The sequence below is a fragment of the Malania oleifera genome, chromosome 13, assembly GCF_029873635.1.
Source record: "Malania oleifera isolate guangnan ecotype guangnan chromosome 13, ASM2987363v1, whole genome shotgun sequence".
In the NCBI taxonomy this organism is placed as follows: domain Eukaryota; kingdom Viridiplantae; phylum Streptophyta; class Magnoliopsida; order Santalales; family Ximeniaceae; genus Malania; species Malania oleifera.
This window is the reverse complement of record NC_080429.1, coordinates 53,690,805-53,712,041: the sequence shown is the minus strand read 5'-3', so window position 1 is coordinate 53,712,041 and position 21,237 is coordinate 53,690,805. Positions and strand designations below refer to the sequence as shown.

At 33.2% G+C, this 21,237-nt stretch overlaps 1 protein-coding gene across 1 annotated transcript; it reads right to left on the bottom strand.

The window, feature by feature from the left end:
- Window positions 1-5,039: 5,039 nt before the first annotated feature.
- Window positions 5,040-9,844, bottom strand: LOC131146234 (flavin-containing monooxygenase FMO GS-OX-like 9). The gene is made up of 7 exons (XM_058095665.1): window positions 9,133-9,844; window positions 8,925-8,995; window positions 8,600-8,758; window positions 8,107-8,189; window positions 6,777-6,912; window positions 6,430-6,603; window positions 5,040-5,803 (listed from the first exon to the last, which is right to left on the bottom strand). Exons 1-7 carry the CDS (start codon window positions 9,692-9,694, stop codon window positions 5,609-5,611), a joined length of 1,380 nt encoding a protein of 459 aa, XP_057951648.1. The 5' UTR covers window positions 9,695-9,844; the 3' UTR covers window positions 5,040-5,608.
- Window positions 9,845-21,237: the final 11,393 nt, after the last annotated feature.

The window sequence follows — 21,237 nt, the reverse complement described above, 5'->3', positions numbered from 1 at the left end:
AATGAGCTATTCTTGTAATCATTTAGGTCGTTGATTTATTTTTGGGAATTGCTCTATTTTCAAACGGCATGCTGCTGCAATTTCAAAAATCTTCCTTATCTACATCATGTATATAAATGATTGTTACTCATTATTTGCCTACATGCTATAATTATTTTAACTTAACTCTTTTTGTTGTTGCCAAAAGGGGAGAAGAGGCAAACTAGGTACATTGGGTACATTAGTTAATTGAGCTTTCAGTTCCCTTTATGCATATTGTCAGCGGGAGCTTTTCTTGGTTGTACCCACTTTTGCATATATTATTTGTCATCATAAAAAAGGGGGAGGTTATTGACCTAGGTTATATCCCGCTTTGATAATGACAAATACACTTGGTACTAATGTTTGCCCTGAGCTTGCATGCAGGTTCTCTCTATGCATGGAATTGAAAAGAACACTATATCATGATGGCGTATGGTGACCTCACAAAAGTTTGAAAAATATTGTGCTTAATTTGTATTTGTATTTTTATATTCTTCGTTATGGATGGTAAGTCAATATGGTCTGTAATAATTGCATCATGCATGATAGAACTGTATGCTTAGGTTGCCTTAGATTGACCTTAGGTTCCCACACTTAGTGCAGAAGACCCTACTATAGTCCACATGTCATTAGGGGTAAAATTAAAATCAAGTAATGGACCTTAGGCTAAAATCACAAGGGCTTCGGGCGACTGAACTAGGTAAGTCAAATTGCCTCGATCGACCAAACCATGGACTGGTCAAATAGTTGACCTTCTTCGGGCGACCGAACTTAAATGACTTGAGTGTCCATAGGCAACTCAACTCATGCCCTTACTTTTTCCAACAACTTGGGCATCCAAACCACACATTCAAATTGCCCCCCAGGTGACCGAATGTTCAAGTTCGGCAGACCGAACTTGAGTTCAAGCGACCGAACCTCAAACAGAATGGAAAATTGCCTTGGTCAGCAAATCGAGCCCCCATTCAGGCACCCAAACTTCAAAAGTTACCTTTTCCTTTCGTTTTTTTTGGGCAACCAAACTTATGGCTCAGTCAACCAAAACTCTCGAGTTGGCCAAATTTTTACTACGGTTAATTGGGGCTAAACATGATTAATTTCTTAAACCCATTTTAAACATTTTTAATAATTCCTTAAGTGTCCCCAATGGTCATAATTATGGCCTTCTCTCTCTTTCTCTCTCTATATATATATAGGTTCATTTGCACAACTAATGAGAGATTAGCAACATCATTAAGCCAAAAATCCTCTGAATTTTTAAGAGTATATTTTTCCTATATTAAGCCAAATACACTCCTCCTTTGCTATTCCCTTAAGAAATCAAGTTTCTAAAGAGTGTTCTTCAGTGATTCTAGTTCTTAAACTCTCCTGGTTATAGATTGAATTATTGTTTTTGATTAAGAGTATTAGCTAGGGTTTTCCCCCTGATTTAACTAATAAATCTTTGTGTGGGAAAACCTTTGTAGCTAGTGAGTCTTTGCTTCTTTGTTGCAAGACTCGTCAAGCTTGTAGTTTTTTGTTGTGCAAAATATTTTTCACAAGCTTACTTATTCTTCAAATATCTCTTGAGCTTTTATTTTGAGAAAATTATTTCTGAGATATTTTGAATACTCTAGTTGGAACTTTTTGAAACTTGTGGTGATTGATTTACATTGATACTTTGTTTCAAATTTTTTTTGGAAATACACTTTAGGCATTAATTGCATATTAATATCAGATTGAGTGTTTAGCACACGTTATTGGCACTAAGCATATTTACTATCATCTGTGCGTGCGTATTTATCTGAACTGTATTGTGGTACATATTTGCTTGATTAGAAGCACTTCATTTGTACGCAAAACTATATTGATTATTGTATTCTAGGCACGAGCTTGAAGAGGGAAACTTGCCTTGGTAAAAGTCGCGAATTGGCGTTGACCCAGTTAGGAAAGTTAGGTGCACCATCCTGGTAAGGTGTTGTATTTGGTGTCGCTCCACCCGTGAAGTGAGCCTTAGTGGAATCCTTGTGCCCTTGAGCCAAGGCAGGGACATAGGTAGTATTGACTGAGCCCTGATATCATATTCGGTGTGTCACTTTTACATTTCCTACATTATATTCTGCTTTATGCTTGATTTAATTTCTCTACCGAATATATTGCATATCTAGTTGACACGGTATTGTATCTGGTTGAGAAATACTGAAATTTTATTTCGTGTACTGAAAGTTGATTAATATATCCAACTTGCAATTTCATACATACTTAAACTACCCATAGGTTGCGTAATACTATTGCTTAGATTGGTTGACCTAGGAAGAAAATTTTAAATCTCAAATTCGCCCCCCTCTTGGGATTACACCAAAGTCAACAAAATCCTTCGTATTGCATGCTCAAGTTTTGTATTTTGGTCGAAGGTGATGCTTTGATAAGCGTGCAAAAGTGAGTTTATTGAAAACTAAAGTTTTAGCCATTTTTCATTGAAATTTTTGATTTTTTTTATAGCTTAGAATACTTTTTTCACTTTGATAAGAGATTGTGATTGATTTGAGTGACAGTAGTTTGGGTGTTTTAGAGAGAGAAAAGTAGAGAATAGGGGTCATTGGAGGCCTTGGTCAGTTGAAAAAAAAAAATAGAGAGAGTTTCAAAAAACCATATTTTTACATACATGAGGCGTCAAAAGGGTAAAGAATAGGAAAAACAAGGTCGCTTTGGTCAAAATGCACCAAAAATACGATGGAGGGGCTTTGAAATGCCCAAAATCCAGTCGTTGCCACTATTGCTGGTTACAATGGACCAAGGAAGTTACAACTTTGATTTCTTGAGTTTTAGGGCGACTTTTTAGTTGGAAAATATTTTTAGTGTCAAATGAAGGTAACAACGTTCAATTTGGATATCAAATAAAGTCATAACAAAGTAAACATGTTTCCAGTGTTACAACGTCATATATTGCTGGTAAGTCATTAGAGAAGACGCTAAAATAGTATTTTTGATCGATAGCCTCCCTGCATGTTGTGCACATGCTTGTAGACGAGACCCTTTGGATTGATTGACCGGTCCAAGTTGGCCGATTGACTAATTTATCTCTTTATTTATTTATTTAATAAATATGTTTTAAAATTAAGAAAATCAAGAAAAAATGTTTTTAAATTATAGAAAATTGTGAAAAAAATAGGAGGGGGCCAGAAAAAAATTCCTTTTTATTTTGAATCATTTTATCAATTTATTTTAATATTATTTATTTATATTTTTCCTTAAATTTGGTTATTTCTGATTTTAAAATTGATTTCTTTTATGCTTTTTATCTCACTTTCTAAAATTGATTTCTTTTATGCTTTTTATCTTTAATAATATTTTTATTAAGTTTTTTTTCCTGGTATTTCCTTCTAATTTTAGCATTTATAAATTCTTTAAAAATTGAAAAAAAAAATTTCTTGAACAATACAACAAATTTCTGGAGTTTTTATTCTTTTTTTTTTTTTTAAAGGTTTTCAAAGTATTTGAATTGGTTTGCATCCTAATTTGAGCATGAGGATCAATGAATGAAAAAATCAAACCTCGGTGGTACTCAGTGCCTTGTTTTGCGTGCTTATCTATTAGTGAATGTTGAAGTGGTTGAATTTTGCCAATAAACAATTTATGATACTCTTAGGGGGTTTGTTTAGAGAGATTCATCTTGATTTGAATTGCATGCATGCCGTCAGTGATATATATGGTCATTTTGTTATAATATGATTGAGATATACTGTGAAATGATGCTTGAACCCTGATTCGAATTTTTTGAATGAATTAAATATTTGAAAACCTAAAAATACTAAATATTAATTAATGAATCCAATGATGAATTCCCGAAGTACATGTTATTGTTGTTTGTGTGGATTCTTAAGGTGAGGCAAGACTCACGAAGCTAGTAGGTTACCCGACGGTTATGAGGTGGAATAATATTTTAAAGGGAATGTAATATAACTTAACAAAGATTAAAAGAGTAGTATTGATTAATGCTTGAACATCTCAAACTTTTCATGGTACCATTCGAAAGGATGTGTGTGTAAGGTGTGCTAGTACCTTCCCCTCGCATATTTAAACTCCCAAACAGGGCTTGCTCTTACTATTGGCTCCTTGGACCCTAAGATTAGTTAAATATCAATTAAAAGACAGTAATTAGGTGAACTTAACCAAACTAGACAAAAAGGTTAGTGGAGACTTCAAGAACCTACAAAGCGCAAGTTAAAGGACATTTACCATGAATCCTCATTGAAGTGTCAGATCCTAACCCAAACGTGTTGACAAGCACATTATGAGTAGAAATTCAAGTAATGACTAAAAAATACGAGGATAGGATCCCATCTACCCTCACCCTAAAATATGATGGTGATACCCATCAATAGCAATAGGAGATGAAAGGGGGCAATTTGCTCTACCCATGCGCGTGCACGCACACACACACATAAGTTATTTTAAATAAGAAATCACATCAATGGATTCAATGGTGTAAGCTAACAAGTCTATATATCTTGTATATTTCCGATACTCCTATGTTTGTGTATTTTTTGGATTTGCTTAAGAGAGAAGTTTCCCGCATCAATAATTAATAAAATTTTTTACTTGATCAAAAAGTCATATTTTTAAAAAGTCTAGGAATTTCCAAGTATTTTCTAGTTTCATACACTTTATAAATCCTAATCATTCTTCCTAAGTCTCTCGATCTTATCGAGCTGAACTAATGAGTTGATTTATTCACATTAATTACCTACCTAAATTGTCTTTTCAATGAGTATATATATAAGATGGTTGAAAACTTGGAAGCTACTAAAATATGCTTCAAAAATTTTTTAAAAAGAGTTTTTATTTGCAACTAATTAATCAACATTTGATTGATGCTAGGGTAGCCTTATCTCAATAAGTTGCTATATTCTTCTATTTCCTCTCAAAATTCGAGAAAGCCTCCCCGCAAATAACAAAATTAAGAAAGGAGATTGAGGGGGTTTTCGACTATTAAAGATTGCTTGAGGTTTAAAAGATCTGCAGGGTAACCATTGTTATTGAAAAGGAAAAAAAATTATTATTTTTTTTAAAGGAGATAAATACATTGCATTCATCCTTTTGACTATTCCTTCCACAAACACCTTTTATACACATTGCTCATATCAGTTGAATTGATGGCCATAGACCTTTCCTTCTCCCTTTCATCTTGCATCTAATTAATTGATGGAACAAACTTTTGGCCAAATACAAAGATTTATGCAATAAAAAATAATTGTTGAAAAGAATACACTCTGCTAGTTCCCAAAAATGGAATCAAAAACTTGTCCCGGCCAGCCTATCACCAGTCATGGCTTTGGAGGCAATTGTGTCGAACAAAGCAACAACAACGATGACTGGCTTTGGAGGCAATTGTGTCGAACAAAGCAACAACAACAATTTTTGTGACCACACCCTCAATAATAATATAGAATAGTAATCATAAGCTTACTTAGAATATATGTATGTATATATCTGCATGCATACTTGCATGGGTGGTGGGCCGGTGATCCAAAAGTAAAGAAACTGCGAGGCGTACGGGGCGGGAAAGGAGATGAGAAATAAGCTGTGGGATGGTAGATCGAGGTTGCTAGGTAGCTTCATGGGGAAGTTGAGTGAAATGGGGGCTTTGATGAGCCACCTGAAGCAGGTCTAAATCATCATCCCATGAATCGCGGTATGTCTCCAAGTCTGCCAACCCATTTATTATTGCTGATATGCACAGCTCTTTCCTCCATTCTTCCAAGTGTGGGAACCCCACGTAATCTGCATATTTATCACAGTACTGCACATACGCCGCCACCCAACCCCAATTGAAAAAAAAAAAAAAAAAAACCCACACACACAGAGCTTAGAGTATAAGGAAGGCAAAACTTAATACAATAAAAATAAATATTAGCTCAGGTCCCCTATGAAATTGTGAATGACTAATCACATAAAGGGACCTGCTAAAAGCGATTTAACTAGAAGGCATTTTGACATGGAAAAGAAAAGGTCTAACGTGCCTATGCTTTTTGACCTTTTGAAAGTGTTTTCCAGTCAACTAACGGGAACTTATTCCATCTACCTACCTGTCAACTTATTAAAGCTAATTAAGCATTAAGAAAATCTATGAAGTTAGCAAAATAATAATTGCAATGTTCCCAATAATACTCTTTGAACAAATTGCAGGCTCCAGTTAATTAATTGTGAAGCCCAGTATATACTATTAATCAAGGATCTTAATTCAAAACCTGTGAAGCTTAGTAGTAGATGATGGTCACAACATATAGCCAACGAAAAATGGGCCAATAAGTCTCAATTTGAATCTTAAATTTAAGTTTACTTAAAATGCAATCCTTGCTACTTGTGCAACCTAAAGTGTAAATACAATGTGCAAAACAAAATGATTCAATAAAATTAGAAGTTAACCTCAAAATCTGCAATATCGTGAGTATTATGCTTGGGAATGCCAGCAAGATCCCTGGAGTTATAGAACTCTTTAATGGACTGCATCATGTCTTCCCATGATGGCAATTTTCTTTTCCCTGACAGCACCTGTGCAATCCATTTTGCTTGCGACTCAAAGAAAGGAAACCCTATTATCTACATGCATACATCCATCAACATGTTAATCAAGACCATTAAGTTAATTCATTTAAAATTTCATTAATTAATCAATCAATAAGTTAATTAATTAATTATATACATACATACATACATACATACATACATACATATATATATATAGGGAGGGAGAGAGAGAGAGAGAGATTTACCTTTCTTGGGATGCCTATAAAGGACAGAGAGGGAGCAACCGAGGGTGGGAACGTATGCTCGTACAAAGGTCCCACTCTATCATCATCTACAACCACTATTCCTTTGGTGTCAAGGAAAGGAAATGAGTATGAATACCTACATAAAAGTAAACGGTACATATTTAATTTATAAATCTCTCTCTCTCTCTCTCTCTCTCTCTCTCTCTATATATATATATATATATATATATTAATATTGTTGCTATCATTAATTTATTTATTTTTGTTTAAAAAATAATTATTGTTGTTTATCAGTTAACTATCACCTACGTGCCATTATTCAAACTATTATGAATATTTCTATTAATTTCTTGGATCTATTGGAACATAGGGTTTCGTAAAAGATTTCCTATTTAAATCAGTAGCCATCATCATCCAATCAAACTAGGTAGCTACTACCTTCTCCAAATGGGGCCAACTTATATAGTACCTAAATCAAAGTTGAAAGTCATATTGCTCTTACAACTATTTTAGCTACGTAGTAACAATGACATTAAGGAATTTTCTACAAATAACTAATATCACCAATTATTGTATGTATACTCCTTGCAAGCTTAGGTAGCCAAGAGAATGAGTTATGATTTTGTCCCAATTAATGTACAAAACACATGTACATATCTATTTATAATTAATTAACAAATAGAAACTTATTAATATATATATGTTGACATCTAGATAGTATATATATATATATATATATATATATATATATTAATATTGTTTCTATCATTAATACCAGCATAAAGGTAAACCGTAAATATTTAATTTATAAATATATGTCTCTCTCTCTTTATATATATATATTAATATTGTTACTATCATTAGTTTAATTTTTTTGTTAAAAAAATAATAATAATAATTTATCAGTTAACTATTACCTACTTGTCATTATTCAAACTATTAAGAATATGGCTATTAATTTTTTGGATCTATTGGAACATAGGGTTCCACAAAAGATCTATTTAAATCAGTAGCCATCATCATCCAATCAAACTAGGTAGCCACTACCTCTTCCAAATGGGATAAACTTTTATGGTACCTAAATCACGGTTCAGAGTAATATTGCTTACATCTATTTTAGCTTGGTAGTAACAATGACATCAAGACATTTTCTCCAAATAACTAATATCATCAATTATTGTATGTATATTCCTTGTAAGGTTAGGTTAGCCAAGAGAATGAGTTATGATTTTGCTCAATCAATGTACGAAACACATGTACATATCGGTTTATAATTAATTAACAAATAAAAACTTATTAACATATATGTGGACATCTAGACATATTATACCCTGTGCAATATAGGATGGTGTCTGCAATTATCGAAGAGCCATCAACGAAAGAAACTCGCCCATCCTCATAAAGACAATCAATCTGCAATTTATTAAATTTAATTAAAATAATGCTACAACTAGAATAAATCAATTAAAAGTAGAGCTACACTTACTTATCAAACATCACAATTTTTCTTACCCCAATGTTTTAAATAATTATACCATATATATACAATATCCATGAAATAATGGATAAATAAAAGGATGTTATTTAGAAGGTATATAATTGTAGCATTTATGATACCTAATTGGGACAATTCAATCAACGATTGAACCCTTTTTAGAATTTCTTTTTTGAAAGTATTTACATTGCATATGTTTCTTAATGAAATAAAAATTTAAATGTAAAACATGAAAAAAAAACATAATAAGTAACAATTTATTTCGATTCAGTTCCACCTACCTCCATTCCTTTTTATGCATTAAATCGTGTGGTTAATAATTAAATACCTGAGGACGAAGGTGCAACTTATCATGTTTGGCGATGACTTTACAGAGACCCTCGGAGATGGTGAGAGATTTGGCACTAAGATGGATTTCCTTGGCCACCTCTACTAGCTCCATTGATAGATCTTGCCCACTATATGAGTTCCCAACCACCACCACCACCTGTAAATGCACATGTCAATTGAAAATCTCAAGTTCTTAAATTTCCAAACGTTTATCGTGCATATGTATTAATGTTCTTCCTAATTAATACACTATCTTCTCATTTATTGTTTGAAATTTCTGTCAGGAAGGAGTTGAAAGCATATATATATATATCTATGCATACCTCATCACGGAATGGCTCGGGAACCCTGTAAATGTGGCTATGCAGTTGCTTCCTTCTCCAAGCATCCATTCCTTAATTTTAATTTAATTTCAACCCAAAAGAAAAAAAAACCATATACATTCAGCAAATTAACAAGATTATATCGATAATATATGCCCTGAAATGCATACTAAACCCTCTTCTAGAGAAAGAGAGGGAGAGATGAAACCTTTAATGAGCGGCAGCCTAGGGCGAGAATAATGGCCAGAAGCCACAACGACAGCATCAAACACCTCCTCCATCACCTTCCCAGACTCCCTCTCCCTGCTCTTCACAACCCACTTCATCGATTCATTATTCCCAAAATCCAACATCCCCACATACTCCACCCTCCTGTTGAACCTTATCATCTCGCTCACCCTAAACCTCCCACAGAACTCCTTAAGGTACATCCACAGCTCCCTGTGTCCCGGAAACCTCCTGGGGTCCCTACCCTTACCTTTCTTCACCGCAAACGGAAAGTCCGTGTACCCCATTATCTCCCTGGGTGACATCACCCTCAGCGACTCATAGATGCTGCTGTGGACCTGTAGGGTAGTTCCCCTTCCCAGAGGGTCCTCACCCTCCACGTTTGGGTTGTACAGCCACTGCCCTCCAACGTCATGGTTTTGCTCCAACACCACCACGCTGTGGCCTTCCTTCCTCAGCTCCCTCGCCGCCACCAGCCCCGACGGCCCCGCGCCGATCACGCACACACTCTTATTCATCAGCTGGTTCCCTTCCGAAACCATGGTAGTCCGGCACCCGGCGTTCCCAGAAATTATATATATATATGTTTTTAAAACCGTGTCTACTTATTAAATGGACGCAACTCACTTTTTTTCTTTTCTTTTTCCCTCTTGGGTATGGTGGTGGGCTAAGAAATAGTTTTCGTCGGTAATGGGAGATGGGAGGGAGTGAAGGGTTTATATAGGTATAATTGGATCGCGCAAAGACAGAGTCTAATTATGGTACATGGGAATGGTTTGTCGGCTAGCAGACACACGTGACCAATTCAAATCATGTTTGTGAATTTCAACCTAGTATTCAATATATATATATATATATATTTTCCCATTTGAGTTGCAAGTAACTTGCTTGTTTATGGCCATCAAATGGGCACTCTTTAAGTAGATGATTTTGTTTTCAAGTAAACCATATTTTAAATATTAGACACGTGACAAATTGAGATTATATTTATTAATATCAAACAAGTAAAGAGGCTAACACATTTTCAATGCATGTTTATTTTAGGAAATACGCACACAGACACAAGGAGGAAGAGGTCCCATGTATAATTTCTTTCGAATTTGGATTAGAAATTTATATAAGTGTACATTTGGACCAAATTTAATATAATTTTGTATTGTATTTTGTTTAAATTTGCAAAAAATTAAATTCAATCTTTTAAACATTAAGCTTCTAAACATGGGATTAGATACTTTGCAAGAGTTTTAAAAAAAAAGGTCAAATTCACTTATTTAATGTGTAATTTTCAGTAAGATATATATATATATATATATATATATATATATATATATTCTACTTAGTATTTATTAATATTGTTGTTTAATTTCAGTTTCCTTTCTCAGTCAACAACTTGTCCACCTAGAAGCATGATACCTCGACTTGGATGATGATTGAGCGAGACTAAGACATTGTAATAGCTTTAGTAAGAGGTATCGTTATGTAACTATGATTAGATAACCAAATTAGTATAGGTTGATTTGTCTCTTAGCTAAAACTAGTTCCAAGAAATCAATAATCTCAATCTACGCAATTAAGACAGGATTCATAAGAATAGTTATGTGAGAAGAGACCATTAGCATACCTGCACATTGGTTTAATAAGAATGTACTTAAATGACCAATAATTAATTGTGTAGTAATTATTCACAATCATAATTATTTCATGTTTATTTCGCTATCATCATTTTAATATTTAATAATTGTAAGATTATTCTTATGTCAAGAAGTTAAAAAATAAAAAATAAAAAGATGTTACTGTGCCACTCTTGAAATCTTTCATGAATTAAATTGTATTCGAGTATGGACCACCCTGCATTACTAGAAAAGAGCTATAATAAGGAATGAAAAGATTAAAAAAAAAACACAAATAAAAGGGGGCCAAATAGGAGGAAAAGGCCTATGTTTTTGTCCAATTGCATCCCACATAAGATATACTGTTTATATAATTTTTTTTCTTTATAAAATATCAAAATATTTTTTAAAAATTTATTTTCAAATTGACCTTTTTATTGATAGTGATATAGAATAATGGCAAATGAATATGTATTAGAGTTCAAAGAAGGTAATATGGTTGAAATGCCCCATAATATTTACATGAAAACTAATTATTAAGTAATATATCATAATGAGATGTGATGGTTGCATAAACTTTGCATTTTGGAAATCTACTACTAGAAAGAAAAAAATGTTCTTAGATGTGGGCATTTAGACAAAATATTATATTAGGGTATTGTATTAAGTTTTCATATGGCAACTATATCTATAAATTTGTGAAAAGCAACATCTAACACTATTTATGATTTACTTATAGGGTAGTTTAGTTGGTAAACTTAAGGACTTTTTAGTTAAAGATGTTGACTAAGTGTTGGTGGGGGCAACTCGACGCGGAGGGATGGTGATCCCATTAAATGAAAAATATAGGCTAATGGGGGATGGAGGAAGTTGTCATGTTAGGGTAAAAGAGTAAAGGACAATGGTAATTTTGGGAAATGGGGTCGCAAAAGTCCTGGGAGTTGCCATTGATAATTTATTTATCCTCACATGGTTAGATCACCAAATTAGTAATAATTAATTAATCTCTAAAGCAAATCTAAATCCATGGAAACTAGCAGTCAAGGTCTATATGACTAGAATCAAGTTGAAGAGTGAGTTATGCAAGTGAAAGATACTAATACCCTCAACACACCCGTTCATCAATCGGTATTTGATTAACCTAAGATTACCTTCAAATTTGATTGATCTAGACTTTTGATTTTTCCATTTTAGTCAAAAAATCTTTTAAATATATGATAACCCTAAGCAAAGTAGAAACTACCCTCACCTCATAATCCCTGAAGGCGTGCGAAGACACAACCCTTAACGATCCCTACAAGGTTCATTGTATATTATGCTTTTTTTTTTAAGAAAAAAAATTATATGTAATTTTTACTAGTCTTTTAGATATTGGAAGGTATCACAAGAGACAAAACCCCCCTCACCTCTAGTTCCTTGAGGCATTGAAAAAGACAACCTACAAGACAAGAGGAAAGTTAATTATGGATGTCATTTTATTCAAATTGAATAGTATACAGAGACAAGAGAGACATGCAATCAAACAAAAAAAGATAGCCGCAAATAAACACACAACATACACAAATCAACATACCATTAATCCCACATACAAACATAGCTATGTCTAAATATGCAACACACATATGCAAATATGCACATAATCGCACATACAAACGTACATATAAGGCATCCATGAATAGTGCGCATGAAAATCAGAGAGTCAAATAGAATCACCATCAAGTGGACTCAAAATAATTTTGCTAGACTTTCTGCTTCCCATTTGAGTTGCAAGTAGCTTGCTTGTTTATGGCCATCAAACCGGCACTGTTTAAGTAGATGATTTTGTTTTCAAGTAAACAATATTTTAAAAATTAGACATGCGAAAAATTGGTATTATATTTATTAATATCAAACAAGTAAAGAGGCTAACCTGTTGACTTTTCGAGTCAAATTCCTATTTTTTATGCTGACAAAGTACATGTTTCTTATGTGTGTATTTAGCATGTGAACAAGTCCATTTATTTAACGCAATAAATAAGGAAACAACGATAAAACCTTGCATGACTTAAAGACTATATGATCAAGTACATTCCATGAAGACGAAGAAGATGTTTATTTTATGTAACTGTATTTAATTTTTTATTTCTTTGGTCTGTAATAATGCATGTATCTGCATGATATGTTTGAATGCTCAAAACGACCGTCGATAGACCCTAGGGACCGGCACATCTCACCAAAAACCTTTTCTAAATAGACTAAAATCATACAAAGTTTTTTAGAATAGCTTTAGGATTAAAATCGAGGCTAAACGAAGTTTACAAAAACTTCGGTCGACTGACACCATATTTTTTTGGTGTCTTCAAAAAGACCTAAAAATGACCCTAGGACACTCACTCATGCATACACATTTTGTTCATTTGAAATAGGGTGGCTGGTGGCTTAAACAAGACTGAAATGCACAAAATGTGTACATTCGGTCGACCGAACTCCTATGTACAAAATGCCTCGGTCGAATGAACCCAAACCAGGTCAACAGTTTGACCACGACCCAGTCGACCGAACTTGCCAGTTCATTTATACTCAGTCGACCGAACTCCCTTGGAGTCAACACTTTGACCACGTGGTCAACCAAGCCCAAAACGTAAGCCAACGCCCTGGTCAACCAAGTTCCCACGTGTGGAACTCAATGCCCTGCTCGACCAAACTTCTCAGTTCAAAATGGCTCTGGTAGACCAAACCTCGCAGAATTAAAAAATCACCTTCGGACTTACATGTCCGGTCGACAGAGACTCTAGTCCATTTCACGCTTGGTCGACCGAACCCCAAGAACTTGGGTCTACCGAACTTGCCCTGGTCGACCGGTGCTCTCGAGTTGGAATGTTTTAAAGGCTTTAAAACGTCATTAAAATTTAATTAAGCTTTTCCAAAATACCGACTATGTCCCTCAACGGTCAGATTTGTTGAAAATCTATAAATACCCCCTCCATAACTCATATTAGTAACTTTGATTAGCCAAATTTCTCTCCCTAATCTTTTGGGCTAATTTTTATCAAAGTTCCCCCAAACTAATTTTTCATTGCAAAAAACTTTCTTTGGGGTAAAATATTTTTAATCTCTCATACTCTCTTTCACCCTCTACGTTTGAAAAATAATTTTTGAAAGAGAGCACTTATCTTGTTTTAGACTCTCCAACTGTCTTTCCATCAATTCATTTCAAAATCATTGTGTGAGAGAGTTTATTTATTTTGGGCAAATTATTTTTGTTCACATGCTATACTCTCAAATTATATATATTTTTTTAAAATCATTTTCAAGAATATAGTTTGGTTTTCTCCCAGATTATTTCTTTGATAAATATCTTTTGGGAGAAAATTATTTATTGCACAAATGCTTCCTTGAACATAAACTTTAGATTCTCCAAACACTCTTGTTTGCAAAAATCTTTGTTGGAGAACATATTTCTCATTTATATATATTCATATATATTATTTGTGCAAAAATCATTGAAAGAGCAAAACCCTGGGTTCTCCCATATTATTATTGAAATATCTTTCTGGAGAAAACTTTTATTAGGGTTTTAAATATAGTTAAACATCCTTACTCTCCTGAGCATTATTTCATATCATTAGAGTGCATAATTTTATTGAGCTTATTGTGTACATTTTTGCTTGTATTTTTCAGAAGTACTTTCATGTACAAAAATGGTTTTATTGTAATGGTTGGGTTCAGCCCGTTATTTGAACTAGGGAGTCTCAGCCCCGTAAGTGAGACTAGTTCGGCTCAGCCTAGTAATTGAGCTTAGTTATCCTCATCTCGTAAGGAGAGTATGTAAAAGACTTTTATTCCGTGTGGTTAAGTGAGCGCGTATAGTGGAATCCTTGGGGGGTATGCCCAAGGCGGGGATGTAGGCTGATTTGGCCGAACCTCGATAACAAATCTGGTGTCACTTTCTCTATCTTATTTAAATTCCGACACTTTAATTTCAGCATGTGTATGAATGTTTATTTAATGTCAAAGTTATTCTCATGCACACATTTGATTTAAATAAGACACTGCACACATGTATGTTTGCTTTTACTGTGGTGAATCGAAAAAATGTTTTAAATTAGTTGAAAAATATTTTAAAACCCAATTCACCCCACTCTTGTGATCACATCAATTCCAACCTAACCCAATTCAATGCATGTTTAATTTAGGAAATAGACACGTAGACACGTGGAGGAAGAGGTCCCACATATAATTTCTTTTGAATTTGGATTAGAAATTTATATAAGTGTACATTTTGACCAAATTTAATACAATTTTGTATTATATTTTGTTTAAATCTACAAAAATTTAAATTCAACCTTAAAACAGAAAGCTTCTAAACATGGGATTAGATACTTTGCAAGAGTTTTAAAAAATAAGGTCAAATTCACTTATTTAATGTGTAATTTTTAGTAAGATACATATATATATATATATATATATATTTTCTAAGTATTTATTAATATTGTTGTTTAATTTCAGTTTCCTTTCTCAGTCAAATGAGTAGTGTCACAACTTGTCCACCTAGAAGCATGATACCTCGACTTGGATGATGATTGAGCGAGACTAAGACAGTATGAGAGCTTTAGTAAGAGGTATGGTTATGTAACTATGATTAGATAACCAAATTAGTATAGGTTGATTTGTCTCTTAGCTAAAACTAGTTCCAAGAAATCAATAATCTCAATCTACGCAATTAAGACAGGATTCATAAGAGAAGTTATATGAGAAGAGATTATTAGCATGCCTGCACACTAGTTTAATTACTTAAATGACCAATAATTAATTGTGTAGTAATTATTCACATTCATAATTATTTCATGTTTATTTAGCTATCATCATTTTAATATTTAATAATTGTAGAGGTTATTCTTATCTCAAGATGTTAAAAAAAAAAAAAAAAAAACGTCACTGTGCCACTCTTTAAATCCTTCATGAATTAAATTGTATTCGAGTCTGGACCACCCTGCGCTACTGGAAAAGAGCTATAATAAGGAATGAAATGATTAAAAAAAAAAAAAAAACACATATAAAAGGGGGCCAAATAGGAGGAAAAGGCCTATGTTTTTGTCCAATTGCCTCCCACATAAGATATTGTGTTTATATAATTTTTTTTTCCTTATAAAATATCTAAATATTTTTTAGAAATTTATTTTCAAATTGACCTTTTTATTGATAGTGATACAGAATAATGGCAAATGAATATATATTAGAGTTCAAAGAAGGCAATATGGTTGAAATGCCTAATAATATTTACATGAAAACTAATTATTAAGTATTATATCATAATGAGATGTGATGGTTGCATAAACTTTGCATTTTGGAAATCTACTACTAGAAAGAAAAAATGTTCTCAAATGTGGGCATTTTGACATATTATTATATAAGGGTATTGTATTAAGTTTTTCTATGGCAACTATATCTATAAATTTAGTGAAAAGCAACATCTAACACTATTTATGATTTACTTATAGGGTAGTTTAGTTGGTAAACTTAAGGACTTTTTAGTTAAAGATGTCAACTAACTGTTGGTGAGGGCAACTCAACGCGGAGGGATGGTGATCCCATTAAATGAAAAATATAGGCTAATGGACGATGGAGGAAGTTGTCATGTTACGGTAAAAGTGTAAAGGACAATGGTAATTTTGAGAAATGGGGTCAAAAATGTCCTGGGAGTTGCCATGGACCATTTACTTATCCACGCATGGTTAGATCACCAAATTAGTATTAATTAATTAATCTGTAAAGTAAATCTAAATCCGTGGAAACCAACAGTCAAGGTCTATATGACTAGAATCAAGTTCAAGAGTGAGTTATGCAAGTGAAAGATACTAATACCCTCAACACACCCGTTCATCAATCGGTATTTGATTCACCTAAGATTACCTTCAAATTCAATTGATCTAGACTTTTGATTTTTCCATTTTACTCAACAAATCTTTTAAATATATGATAACCCTGAGCAAAGTAGAAACTACCCTCACCTCATAAACCCCAAAGGCGTGTGAAGACACAACCCTTGACGATCCCTACGAGGTTCATCGTTTATTATGCTATTTTTTTTTAAGAAAAAAATTATATGTAATTTTTACCAGTCTTTTAGATATGGGAAAATATTGCAAGAGGCAAAACCCCCCTCACCTCTAGTTCCTTAAGGCATTGAAAAAGACAACCTGCAAGGCGAGAGGAAAGTTAATTGTGGATGTCATTTTATTCAAATTGAATAGTATACTAGCACATACAAAGACAAGAGATACATGCAATCAAACAAAAAAAGATGCCGCAAATAAACACACAACATACACAAATCAACATATCATTAATCCCACATACAAACATAGCTATGTCTAAATATGCAGCACACACATAATTACATATACAAACGTACATATAAGGCATTAACGAATAGTGCGCTTGAAAATTAAAGAGTCAAATAGAATTAACGTCAAGTGGACTCAAAATAATTTTGATAGACTTTCTGCTTCCCATTTAAGTTGCAAGTAGCTTGCTTGTTTATGGCCATCAAACCTGCACCCTTTAAGTAGATGATTTTGTTTTCAAGTAAACGATATTTTAAATATTAGACGTGTGACAAATTGGTATTATATTTATTAATATCAAACAATTAAAGAGGCTAACTTGTTGACTTTCGAGTCAAATCCCTGTTTTTTATGCTGACAAAGCACATGTTTCTTATGTGTGTATTTAGCATGTGAACAGGTCCATTTATTTAACGCACAGATAAGGAAATGATGATGGAAGCTTGCAGGACTTAAAGACTATACGATCAAGCACATTCCATGAAGTCAGAAGGGTAAAAAGACGAAGAAGATGTTTATTTTTTGTAACTGCATTTAATTTTTTATATCTTTGGTCCGTAATAATGCATGCATCTGCATGATGTGTTTGAATGCTCAGAACGACCGTAGATAGACCCTAGGGACTAACACATCTCAACAAAAACTTTTTCTAAATAGACTAAAATCATACAAAGTTTTTTGGAATAACTTTAGGATTAAAATCGAGGCTAAACGAAGTTTACAAAAACTTCGGTCGACTGACACCCGATTTTTTTGGTGTCTTCAAAAAGACCTAAAAATGACCCTAGGACACTCACTCACGCATACACATGTTTGGTCATTTGAAATAGAGTGTCTAGTAGCTTAAATAGGACCAAAGTGCACAAAATGTGCACCTTCGGTCGATCGAACTCCTATGTACAAAATGCCCCGGTTGAATGAACCTGGACCAGGTCAACAGTTTGACCATGGCCCAGTCGATTGAACTTGCCAGTTCATTTATACTTGGTCGACCGAACTTCCTTGGAATCAACACTTTGACCACCTGGTCGACCGAGCCCAAAACGCAAGCCAATGCCCTAGTCGACCGAGTTCCCATGGGTGGAACTCAATGCCCTGCTCAACCAAACTTCTCAATTCAAAATGACCCTAGTCGACCGAACCTCGTAGAATTCAAAAATTGCCTTCAGACTTACATGTCCGGTCGACCGAGACTCCAATTCATTTCACGCTCGGTCGACCGAACCCCAAGAACTTGGGTCGATCGAACTTGCCCTGGTCAACCAGTGCTCTCGGGTTGGAATGTTTTAAAGGCTTTAAAACGTCATTAAAATTTAAATAAACTTTTCCAAAATACCGAGTGTGTCCCTCAACGGTCAGATTTGTTGAAAATCTATAAATACCTCCTCCATAACTCAGATTAGTAACTTTGATTAGCCAAATTTCTCTCGCTAATCTTTTGGGCTAATTTTTATCAAAGTTCCCCCAAACTAATTTTTCATTGCAAAAAACTTTCTTTGGGGTAAAATATTTTTAATCTCTCATACTCTCTTTCACTCTCTACATTTGAAAAATAATTTTTGAAAGAGAGCACTTATCTTGTTTTAAACTCTCCAACTGTCTTTCCATCCATTCATTTCAAAATCATTGTGTAAGAGAGTTTATTTATTTTGGGCAAATTATTTTTGTTCACATGCTATACTCTCACATTATATATTTTCTTTTAAAATCATTTTCAAGAATATAGTTTGGTTTTCTCTTAGATTATTTCTTTGATAAATATCTTTTGGGAGAAAATTATTTATTGCACAAATGCTTCCTTGAACATAAACTTTAGATTCTCAAAACACTCTTGTTTGCAAAAATCTTTGTTGGAGAACATATTTCTCATTTATATATATTCATATATAATATTTGTGCAAAAATCATTGAAAGAGAAAAACCCTAGGTTCTCCTATATTATTATTAAAATATCTTTTTGGAGAAAACTTTTATTAGGGTTTTAAATATAGTTAAGCACCCTTACTCTCCTGAGCATTATTTCATGTCATTAGAGTGCATAATTTTATTGAGCTTATTGTGTACATTTCTACTTGTATTTTTCAGAAGCACTTTCATGTACAAAAATGGTTTTATTGTAATGGTTGGGTTCAACCCGTTATTTGAATGGGGGAGTCTCAGCCCTATAAATGAGACCGATTTGTTTCAGTCCGGAATTGAATTGGGGAGTCTCAGCACCGTAAGTGAGACTAGCTCAGCTCAGCCTAGTAATTGAGCTGGGGTTTTCCTCGTCCCGTAAGGAGAGGATGTAAAAGGCTTTTACTTCGCCCAATTAAGTGAGCAAGTATAGTGGAATCCTTAGGGGGTATGCCCAATGAGGGGATGTAGGCTAGTGTCGCTCTCTCTATCTTATTTAAATTCCAGAATTTTAATTTCAACATGTTTATGAATGTTTATTTAATGTCAAAATTATTCTCATGCACATATTTTATTTAAATAAGACATTGCACACTTGTATGTTTGCTTTTATTATTAAACTCGCTTGACATACACGTATATATGTTGAATGTGATATGAACTGTGGTGAATCGGCGAAATATTTTAAATTAGTCGAAAAATGTTTTAAAACCCAATTCACCCCCCTCTTGTGATCACATCAATTCCAACCTAACTCATTTCAATGCATGTTAAATTTAGGAAATAGACACGTAGACACATGGAGGAAGATGTCCCATGTATAATTTCTTTCGAATTTGGATTAGAAATTTATATAAGTGTACATCTGGACCAAATTTAATATAATTTTGTATTTTATTTTGTTTAAATCTGCACAAATTTAAATTCAATCTTAAAACAGAAAGCTTCTAAACATGGTATTAGATACTTTGCAAGAGTTTTAAAAAATAAGGTCAAATTCACTTATTTAATGTGTAACTTTTAGTAAGATATATATATATATATATATATATATATATTTTTTCCACTTAGTATTTATTAATATTGTTGTTTAATTCTAATTTCCTTTCTCAGTCAAATGAGTAGTGTCACAACTTGTCCACCTAGAAGCATGATACCTCGACTTTGATGATGATTGAGCGAGACTAAGACAGCATGAGAGCTTTAATAAGAGGTATCAAGAGCTTTAATAAGAGGTATCATTATGTAATTGTGATTAGATAACCAAATTAGTAAAGGTTGATTTTTCTTTTAGTTGAAACTAGTTCCAAGAAATCAATAATCTCAATCTATGCAATTAAGACGGGATTCATAAGTATAGTTATGTGAAATGAGACTATTAGCATACCTGCACACTCGTTTAACAAGAATGTACTTAAATGTCCAATAATTAATTGTGTAGCAATTATTCACAATCATAATTATTTCATGTATTTTTAGGTATCATCATTTTAATATTTAATAATTGTAGAGGTTATTCTTATATCAAGAAGTTAAAAAAAAAAAAAAAAAAGGGACGTCACTATGCAACTATTGAAATCTTTCATGAATTAAATTGTATTCGAGTATGGACCACCCTGCATTACTAGAAAAGAGCTATAATAAGGAATGAAAAGATTAAAAAAAAAACACAAATAAAAGGGGGCCAAATAGGAGGAAAAGGCCTATGTTTTTGTCCAATTGCATCCCACATAAGATATACTGTTTATATAATTTTTTTTCTTTATAAAATATCAAAATATTTTTTAAAAATTTATTTTCAAATTGACCTTTTTATTGATAGTGATACAGAATAATGGCAAATGAATATGTATTAGAGTTCAAAAAAGGTAATATGGTTGAAATGCCCCATAATATTTACATGAAAACTAATTATTAAGTATTATATCATAATGAGATGTGATGGTTGCATAAACTTTGCATTTTGGAAATCTACTACTAGAAAGAAAAAATGTTCTTAGATGTGGGCATTTAGACAAAATATTATATTAGGGTATTGTATTAAGTTTTCATATGGCAACTATATCTATAAATTTGTGAAAAGCAACATCTAACACTATTTATGATTTACTTATAGGGTAGTTTAGTTGGTAAACTTAAGGACTTTTTAGTTAAAGATGTTGACTAAGTGTTGGTGGGGGCAACTCGACGCGGAGGGATGGTGATCCCATTAAATGAAAAATATAGGCTAATGGGGGATGGAGGAAGTTGTCA